Source organism: Triticum dicoccoides, chromosome 7A (genome assembly GCF_002162155.2).
Source record: "Triticum dicoccoides isolate Atlit2015 ecotype Zavitan chromosome 7A, WEW_v2.0, whole genome shotgun sequence".
Lineage (NCBI taxonomy): Eukaryota > Viridiplantae > Streptophyta > Magnoliopsida > Poales > Poaceae > Triticum > Triticum dicoccoides.
Genome location: NC_041392.1, coordinates 286,828,676 through 286,838,457, shown reverse-complemented (window position 1 = coordinate 286,838,457; position 9,782 = coordinate 286,828,676). Strand labels below are relative to the sequence as shown.

At 46.9% G+C, this 9,782-nt stretch overlaps 1 protein-coding gene across 1 annotated transcript; it reads left to right on the top strand.

Moving 5' to 3' along the window:
• Nucleotides 1-6,285: 6,285 nt before the first annotated feature.
• On the top strand, nt 6,286-9,308 carry LOC119330079 (probable 6-phosphogluconolactonase 3, chloroplastic). Its single transcript, XM_037603193.1, has 3 exons — nt 6,286-6,767; nt 6,880-7,015; nt 8,527-9,308. The coding sequence occupies exons 1-3, from the start codon at nt 6,424-6,426 to the stop codon at nt 9,004-9,006; spliced, it is 960 nt and encodes a 319-aa protein (XP_037459090.1). The 5' UTR covers nt 6,286-6,423; the 3' UTR covers nt 9,007-9,308.
• The last annotated feature ends 474 nt before the right edge of the window (nt 9,309-9,782 follow it).

Here is a 9,782-nt window from a genome sequence, read left to right as displayed (position 1 = left end):
CGTGATGACGAAACTCTCCCTCGGCCTCAACTGGATCAAGAGTTCGAGGGACGTCACTGAATTGAACATGTGCAGATCGCGGAGGTGTTGTGCGTTCGGTACTTGGATCGGTTGGATCGCGAAGATGTTCGACTACATCAACTGCATTACTAAACGCTTCCGCTTTCGGCCTACTAGGGTACATGGACACACTCTCCCCGCTCGTTGCTATGCTTCTCCTATATAGATCTTGCGTGATCGTAGGAAATTTTTGAAATACTACGTTCCCCAACAGTATGTTGCCATTTGTCAAACTGGAAAGATTGACATTTGTTGATCTAGTAACATTGCCATTTGTTAATCCTTGTAACACTGCGATTTGTCAAAATATGCACCTAAAAATCACTAGCACTATCTAATTTTTGCAACTACAATTCAGTAATTAAGCATAGATTTCATTCATAGATTAAGCATTTGTTCTTAATTTATACAAACTGTTCAACTCGACAGCTGAGCCGACCAAACTTTTCCCCAATTTTTGCCAACCACACATATGCAAATTTACCATTCATTACATACAACAAGTCATCAACACACAACAAAAAAAGGATACATGTTGGATTATAGATTATTTCCAACACAACATTCTAGTAAATACTAAAGTTTTTTCTCACACAACAAATAACAAAGCGATGAAATGAACTTCAGCTCAACCAATCCTCGGCGTTGGAAATGCTTGCTTTGAACCATAACTAATTCTCTGGGAAGGGCCAGCTATTGTCAATCTCGAGACCAACACAGGATTGATCATCCAGGCTGAAGCGGCCTATATCAGGACACATATGGTGATAGCCAGGGTAGGGAACCATAGCAATGTCTGAGGTATAGATACAATTGCTTCTCATAAATGGTAGTAACGTTATGTCAACAACAGTTGGATCACCTTTCACCATCATTGGATAGTTTTGTCCAAGGAAGAGCGAGTTTTCTCCAAGACTATCAATACTGAACCAGGTAGAAGGTGTTGGCGCTAGCACACTAGTATCCATCCCGAATACTCTGCAAAGGATGTTGGAATAGGTCCGGAGAGTGCGACCATGGGAGACAACACCTGCTTCGTTAGTAACATCAGCAATGCCCTATATACATACAAGAAGAGGTGATCCATCGGAATAAGTTTCCAGGCGCCACTGAGTATATAGGTCCTGCTTGTGATCATCACCATCGTCATCCCCCCTTGGTTATAATTTTTTTCAAGTATAGGTGGTGGAATGTTCACAGGACCTTGGAAACACAAGAGGGTTAATTAGTAAAGGGAAACTAGCTAACCCGCATGCATGTGGATGAAACAATTATAATTACGGTGGAAGACAAATGTACCGAAACCATAAGGATTCCATGCAAAAACAGTGCCTTGAGTGGTGACAGCAAACACAAGCCCCTCGTATTGAATTGCATCACAGTACTCATTCGTGTACAAAAATTGATTTTTGAGCAATATCCATCGAGGCGTGGAAGTAAGGACGACAACAAGCTTGTCAAGGATAGCAACAACTTCATAGTTCTTGTAATCCCAAGAGCGGTTGGGAACTCGACAAATTGCTATCTTCCATAGACGATAGTTACCATGATCGTATTTAAACATACATAGATCATCTGTGCGCTCAACCTCAGGGCATTCTGTGATTTTTGGAAGTGGAACCCAGTGACGAGTGTACACATTCACAAGTTCCCACTCTCTGTTATACCCAATATATACAACCCAATCTCCATTTGCGCATGCCCAAGCCTTACCCTCAAGCGATAGCATCTTAACATCACACGTATCATTATCAAGCGGCATCAACTTGCACAAGGCGATGCTTCTGTCATCCCCATGCTGACGACCAGCGTCATGGTGAAGAAGATAGGGGAGATCAAACCGCTCTTGAACCCTTGGGTTCTTTGCAATTATGTTATTTGTTCAGTCGAGAATGGACTTGAACGAACCTGCCATGCTAGCCGAGGTGATGACGTCGCACCGATCAATGAGTTCCTCCACCACGTCATCTTTCAGATCGGGGCAAGAATAGCGGGGTCGTTTCCGGCCTATTCCCTCCATGGAGAGGACGATCGAACAATGGCGGCAGGAATGGTGAAGGAAAATGGAGGGAAAGGCGAAGGGGCGGTGGACGGTTGCCACAGTACAAGAAAAGGCTAGTGGGGAGCGAACGGTTGCCACAGAGGTCACACACTAATGACAAGGCCTAGTGAACCACATGCCGTATATCGCACACACCTTGATTTGGATGACCGTTTCTTTTGTGTTGCCCAATCACAAACAGTTCATCCGAGTGAACCGTATGTTGTATATCGCACACATCTTCATCTGGCTGTCCGTTTCTTTTGTTCCTCCTCATCGCAAACAGTTCATTGAACTGAACCGTATGCCCTGCATCGCACACGCAACTAAAATCTGAACTGTGTTTGATGCATCCCCCATCGTAAACGTTTTGCATCTTTTTTTACGGTTTTTTTACATCCCCGTTTGTGACTAATATTAATGCATCGCACACAATTTTGTGAAAGAGTCTTTGATCGTAGTGTCGCGTTAGTAGCATTCTGCAGTAGTGATAGCATGGATAATAAATGATTATCATGAACAAGGAAATATAATAATAACCACTTTATTATTGCCACTCGGGCATATTTCCAGCATTAAGATGCATGTTGGATAGCGGCCGAGGGTGGAGTAATAGTAGTAGATGCAAAATCGTTTCGGTTTACTTGTCACGGACGTAATGCATATGTACTGATAATGTCATGAATAACATCATAACTATGCGCTATTCTATCAACTACCCAATCGTAATTTGTGTACCCACCGTTTTGCTATGTTCTTGAGAGAGATGTCTCTAGTGAAAGCCATGACCCCCGGATCTATTTAAATCATATTACTAAAACCTTAAATACACAACTCCAATTTATTTACTTTTATTTTTTTGCAATTTATATAATTCCTACCATCATATTTGATCCTTACAAATAACGAGTACAATGGGGAATGCCAACCCTCTTGCCCATGTTGGGTGCAAGTATTTGCTCTTGCGTGTGTAGGTACCGCTAAAGGTCGTTTGTGTGAATCTCCTATTGACTCGATAACCTTTGGTATTTAATGGGGGAAATACTTTCTACTGCTATAATACTTCACCCTTCCTCTTCGGGGGAACCTCAATGCCTATCACAAGTAGCAACCGGCCAGGGCACGAGAAGGAGGCACGGGAGGGATTTGGTCACTGGTCGGGGGAGAAGGAGCCTGCCTGAAGGGCATGGAAGGAGAGAAGGAGATGGAGGGAGCCGCCCTGCCACCGTCGTGGCCGGCCGGAGGCCGCTGATGACGGCGACGAGGGAGAGGAGCGCTGAGGCGCGGTTGTTCGGAGAGCGGTGTCAGCCGCCTCGCGAGTCACAGGAGCGACCCACCAGATGCATGGGGGCAATAAGAAAATATCTGATGGTGAGGTTAGTCATAGGAATTACTTCGTATTTTCGAATCGTTGTACATGAAATTATTTTGATTATGAGTATCAATAAAATTACAAGTGTTTCTCAAAAACATATAGCTAAAGTGCTAAAAATGGAAAAGTATTAATTTTCATTTACTGATTACCCAGGAAATCAGCCACGCGCTGCGCGCTCCATGCGTCCCTGTGGGACCGACCCACTGCCTGTCGCAACCTTATCTCTTTGCGGTCCTGAGCCACCCGTTTATTTCTTTTCGTCTCCCCTGCGTCTCCTACCTGTGACGCACTCTCACATGCCCACTCCTCTTCCTCTTGGTTCTCTCTAGCAGCCAGGCCGCCGATCACCGAAGCTTCCACTGCCGTGCGCTACTACCACCGGCTATTGCACGGACTCATCATCCCCATCGTTGCCGTTGCAAAGACCATGGCGCCCCTACAAATCTTGTCGGCGGCGGGTGCTGCAACGCAATGTCCCTCATGGTGGTGACTGCGGGCGCTTCCGTGCGTAGTTCTCGTCAGCGGTGGCACCTGCTGCAACGCTACGTCCCTTGACAGCCAACGCTGCAACCACATCCCGCCGGTAGCGGGCGCTGCGTTGAAGCTTTCGTCGCACCCAATATTGCCATGGAGCATCACACGGTGGCCCCCGCTGCTGCGATGCAGCGGTCGCTGGTGCTACAATGAAATGACGACGACAATGCTGCATGTGCTGCGAGGTGTCCTCAAGTGCATGCTGCAAGGCAAGGCCAGGAGGCATCACCGGTGTGTCGGTGCTGCAATGCAGCACGCACGTCGGTGCGTTGAAGCTGTCAGTGCTGTGTTGGAGTTCTGCCGGAATTGCATTGGAGCTTCACCGGAGCCGTCGGTGCCGCGTTGGAGCTCTGTCGGTGCTGCATACGGTCGCCGGTGTGGTCGTCGGTGTTGCGATGCAGCATCGTCGGGGCTATGGAGGTGATGCGACGAGGAGAGACAAGGTCAAGGGAGGTCCTTGTGAATGTGTGGCAAGAGGAGGAAGACGGGCTTCGAAACCTATGATCGAATGGCCCGGTGCGCCTAATCAGACGGCTCCTGAGGGGGATGATTTTTTGCAAGGTAAACGTTTGGCTGCGGCGCACCGGCCGAACGCTCGGCCAGTCGCGAGCCACCACGTCCGTGCCACGTGGCCACAGGGCCCGCACACACCCATCCTTTTATATCTCAACCACCCGTGTCTTATCCTTTCATCCCCTGCTCGCCTCTCTCCTCAGCATCTCTCGCACATATCCATTCCCCACTCACCTCTCTCCACGAGCCTGGCTCCGGCCAGTGCTGCGGTTTCTCCGGCGAGGCCCCCGCCGGCGAGACATCCCCTGCTCCTCTCTTCACCTCTGCTCGTCGGCCCTCCTCTTCCTGCTCCCCGACGCCCCCGTCTGATGGACCACGGGTTGGCGCTTGGCGGAGGGGGAAGCATGCCGGGGATCTGCACCTGGTGGATGGGAACAGCTGCAACCGGCCTGGCCGGGAGCTGCAACCGGTCTCGCCGGGAGCTGCGACGGGTGGGTGACCACGACCACGGGCAGGCAACGGGCTGGATGGCCGTGCCCAGACAAGTGCTACAACCACGGCGACCAGATGTTCGAACCAACTCCTAATTGTGCTACTACAGGCGTTTTGATTTGATGGAACCATCGTCAATTTTTCAGTTTTTTGCTACCACCGTAATATGTATTTGCTGGAACCATCAACATTTTTTGCTACCATCGTTTTTTTTGGTTTTGCTGGAATTATGCCCAATTTTACTCTTTTTGCTACCACCATAACATTTTTTTGCTGGAACCATCAACGTTTTTTGCTACCATCGTTTTTTTGGTTATGCTGGAATCATGCCCAATTTACTCTTTTTACTACCACCATAATATTTGTTCGCTGGAACCATCAACATTTTTTGCTACCATCGTTTTTTTGGTTTTGCTCGAAGCATGCCCAATTTTACTCTTTTATTGCTACCACCATAATTTTTTTTGCTGGAACCATCAACATTTTTTGCTACCATCGTTTTATTTGGTTTTGTTGGTACAACGCCAAAATTTTGCATTTTTGCTACCACAGGCTTTTTGATTTGCTGGAACGAGCTTCATTTTTTGCTACCACCGGCATCTTTGATTTTTTGCTTCAACAACGTCCATTTTTCCAATTTTTGACACCAGCGTTTTCAAGTTTGCCGGAAGCAGAGCATTTTTTTGCTACAACCATTGTTTTGGATGCGAACCACGGCGTCCTCACCATTGTTTCCTGGAGGGGGGGGGGTGAGGGAGAGGGCAGCACCAGCGAGGAGCGAGCATCGATGGTGATTGTCGACGGCGAACGTGCGCTGCACAACATGGAGGGGCTGCTGGGGGAGGAAGCGACGGCGTCTCGTTGGAGCCGGGCGACGACCGACGACGAGGGAAAGGTGCCTAACTGCGCTGCGAGGGGAGGGGTAGCGCGAGGCGCGACCTACTTTGAGGTCTACAGTCGGCGGGGCTGCCGGCGGGGCGGGAGACTACTCGCAGAGAGGGATCATGGTGTTGGAAGACGAAGTCAACGAAGGATGTGGGCCAGCTGGCAAAACAGACGGCTAATGACGCGCTAATCGTGCAGCTGCGGTGCGACCGGCCCAAACTTGGGCCAGCGCACCGGCGCCTATCAGTGCCCTTTTTGCAAACGTCATCTGGATGATTTGTTGCAGTGGCAAAAAAGAAAAGAAAAAAAGAGCTCGGACTCCGCTCGCTAGGGTCGCTACTCGCTACGCATATCACCGGAGGCGCGTGTCCACCTCAAAAGCGGCGGCAGCAGCCAGTCCCGCGCGATCCGGCCGTCCATCGTGATCTCGACGGGTATAAAGCAACCCACATCTTCCAATCCACCTGTCCCTCTTACCCAACGACCACTTCTCCCTTCCGGTCTCCTCGCCGCCCTCACCGCCATGTCCACCGCCACCGGCGCAGCCGCCTCGAACTCCCTCTCCCCCACCACCAGCCGGCGATCATCGCCATCTTCCAGGATCCTGACGACCCCTCGCGGATCTCTTTCTTGCAGACTACTATCCTCTTCCCCATCGCAATCTCCCCTCGGCCCGGCCTCTGCCATGGCCTCCCCGGGCGCTGCTGGCGAGGCGGCTTCCAGGAAGAAGCTTCTCATATTCGACGCCGAGAAGGACCTGGCGGCGTCTCTGGCCGAGCACGCGGCGGGACTGTCGGAGAAGTTCGCCGCCGAGAGGAGCGCTTTCACAGTCGTGCTTTCCGGCGGCTCTCTCATCAAAGCTCTGAGGTTCTTGGACCTCCTCGAGAATGAACACCGCACATTTCTTGCTTGGCTCTCGCGGGATTATGGGCCGGGAAGAGGTCTAATTTTTTTTATTTTTTATTTTTTGGTATCACAGGAAACTGGCTGAGCCGCCGTACCTGGAGGCGGTGGACTGGAGCAGATGGCACGTTTTCTGGGCGGACGAGAGGGTGGTTCCCAAGGACCACGCGGATAGTAACTACAAACTTGCCATGGATGAGTTTCTCTCTAAGGTGCTCGTATGGACAATCTTTGATGAACTTACTGTTGGGTGGTTTAAAGATGGGTACAAACGGAAATGGGACTTCGATGACTATTTGAGCGGTGGCAGTAACGGGATATTCTGATGTTTTGTGTAGATTATATGCTATTATTTGCGTTCTGTTGGACTTGTCATTATTTATGGTTACGGTTCTGTTGATATGGGTTATTAACTTTATGTGATGGATAGTTTGAGAAAATGTAGAATACTAGGTTTACTAGGATTTGAACCCATTGTAAAAAAAACTAGAATTGAACCTGCACATGCACATTGTCACGTTATTGTAATTGTAGTGGTGTATTATCCTACGGTGAAAAAAATGAAGTAGAGAACTTCCGTCAGCTACTACATAATGGGGATTGTGGACATAAATTAGAGAGCTGAATTATGCCTTTAGTTGAAATCTCAGTGAATAAGCAAAGATTGTTTCCTGGGAAATAACTTTGGAGACAATGTCACATCCACTGACCATTGTCCATCTAAAAACTTTGTTATTAGCTTTCAGTAAAGCTAGGTAGGTTGCCTTTTCTCTGAAAAGTTGTTCATCTAAATTATGGAAGATTGTACTTAATTGGTTTTGTGTTAAGTTATAGTAAGAAATCTGGAGCGGTCTAGAACTGAGAATTTATAGATTTGATCACTCAGATTTATGTTTGTTCGATGGTTGATTCTATGGGGAAAGAATTGAGGTGACATGGCATTCTTATAGGTTACATTTGGCAGTTGGCTCTCATATTTAGAAGATAAGATTAGCCTTAGTGGTACACCATATAATCGAATTGAGAGAGAGTTGTGTGCCTGGGGTTTTCTTTGTTAGCTCAGAAAAGAATATTTGTATCAGTATGAGTATGTAGTCTGTTGGTAGAAACTAGGGTTCTACCCGGTCTAGGGCGTAGCCTGTAAGGGAAGGAGGGAGGAGGTCGGAGGAGATTGCGTGGCGGCCGGCGGCTGGGCGCCGTCCTTGCGGCTGGTGTGACCGCGGCGGACGAAAGAGGCGGCTAGGGTTTAGGTCTCCCGGCTCCCTAAGGGAAGCCGAGCAAATATTGATTGCTTCTTGCTTGATTAGATTGATACATCTCCTCTCCTTATATAGAGAGGTTTACTTGACTCCTAAGCAAACGATCCTAATACGATAAGATAATTGGGCTAAGCCCCTAATAATGATTAAGATACTTGGGCCATAACCCACTGGGCTAAGCCCCTAATATGCTGGTCATAACATCTGTTCTATACGTTTATTTTGTCAATCAAACTAAAACCACACGTCATATTTGTACAGTTGAATTCAACTTGAACTTTGCTACATGTGTTACATAAATGTTCGAATTTCATATCTGTATCATCATTATATTTGTTTGACTGTATCATCATTATATTAACATCATGCATTCTAGTTATATGCCATCAATAAGAAATCTTCTCCATTGACAGGATTGTACTCACATTTGTACTCACATTTTTCTTTCTGTATGTCAAATATAGGTGCCGGTTCCTGCTAACCAAGTTTACGCCATGAATGATGCACTGTCGGTTGAGGGAGCTGCGGATGACTATGAAAATTGTTTAAAGCAACTCATCAAGAATGGTGTGATTGCGGTGTCACCAGTAACTGGGTTCCCAAAGTTTGACCTTATGCTTTTGGGGATGGGCCCTGATGGCCATATCGCCTCCCTCTTCCCTGGACACCCTATTGTCAACGAAAACCAGAAGTTGGTCACCTATGTCAAGGATTCTCCAAAGCCACCACCAGAGAGAATAACATTCACATTCCCTGTGATCAATTCGTCCGCACATATCGCACTTATGGTCACTGGTGCTGGGAAAGCTGGTGCAGTTCACAAAGCGCTTTCAGCCAATGAAAGTTCATCAGATTTGCTGCCCGTTGAGATGGTTGAGCCGCAAGACGGAGAGATGACCTGGTTCACTGACAAGCCAGCTATGTCAATGTTGTCAAGGATCTGAAGCCTGTTATGCTATAAAGTTGAAACTTCCACCTTCAGGATTCCGTTAGATCCGTGCTTGCACTGTTCATATCTATGTTGAAAAAAACGAGCTGATTTTGTAGCATATAGTAGAGCGTAAATGTGCGGCACATTACAGTTTATTCATAATATGAGTAACTAATGGCCATTTTATGGGATATATGTTCGTCGGGTATTTAGATTTGTGTTTGTAAATGGTATTCAGTATTTGGTACTGTTTCCATAGTCTACCCAGAATGTTCTTTGGACTAAGGTTGCCTTTATTCAACACTATTAGCGTTCTGCACTTGTCTCGGTTGCTCCACGATTGCTGTTATCCCATCTGTCCACTCCTTCCATTTCAATGAGTAAAGCGCGCATGAAATTCATTCCAATAAATAAGGTGCGTATGCTTTTTAAAATCCAACTTCGACTGTAAATTAGATCACTAATATACATTTTTTGACATAAAAATTATACTATCAAAAACTCCCTTTCAATACAAATTCAACAGTGTGATTTTTTATCACATAATATAATCCACATTTGATTGTTCTAATTTATGTTCAAAGTTGAAATTTAGAATGTGTGCGTGTCTTATTCATTTGAATGGAGGGACTGCATTTTTGGTTCTCAGTCGTACGTTCAGGCTGAACTAAGATCCACGTTCTCAGATGTAGTTCAGGTTGAACTATTTACTCAAAAAAAAAGTTCAGGTTGAACTAAGATACCTGTCATGCATTCCGCAACACATTCTACGACTAGATTATTAAGCAT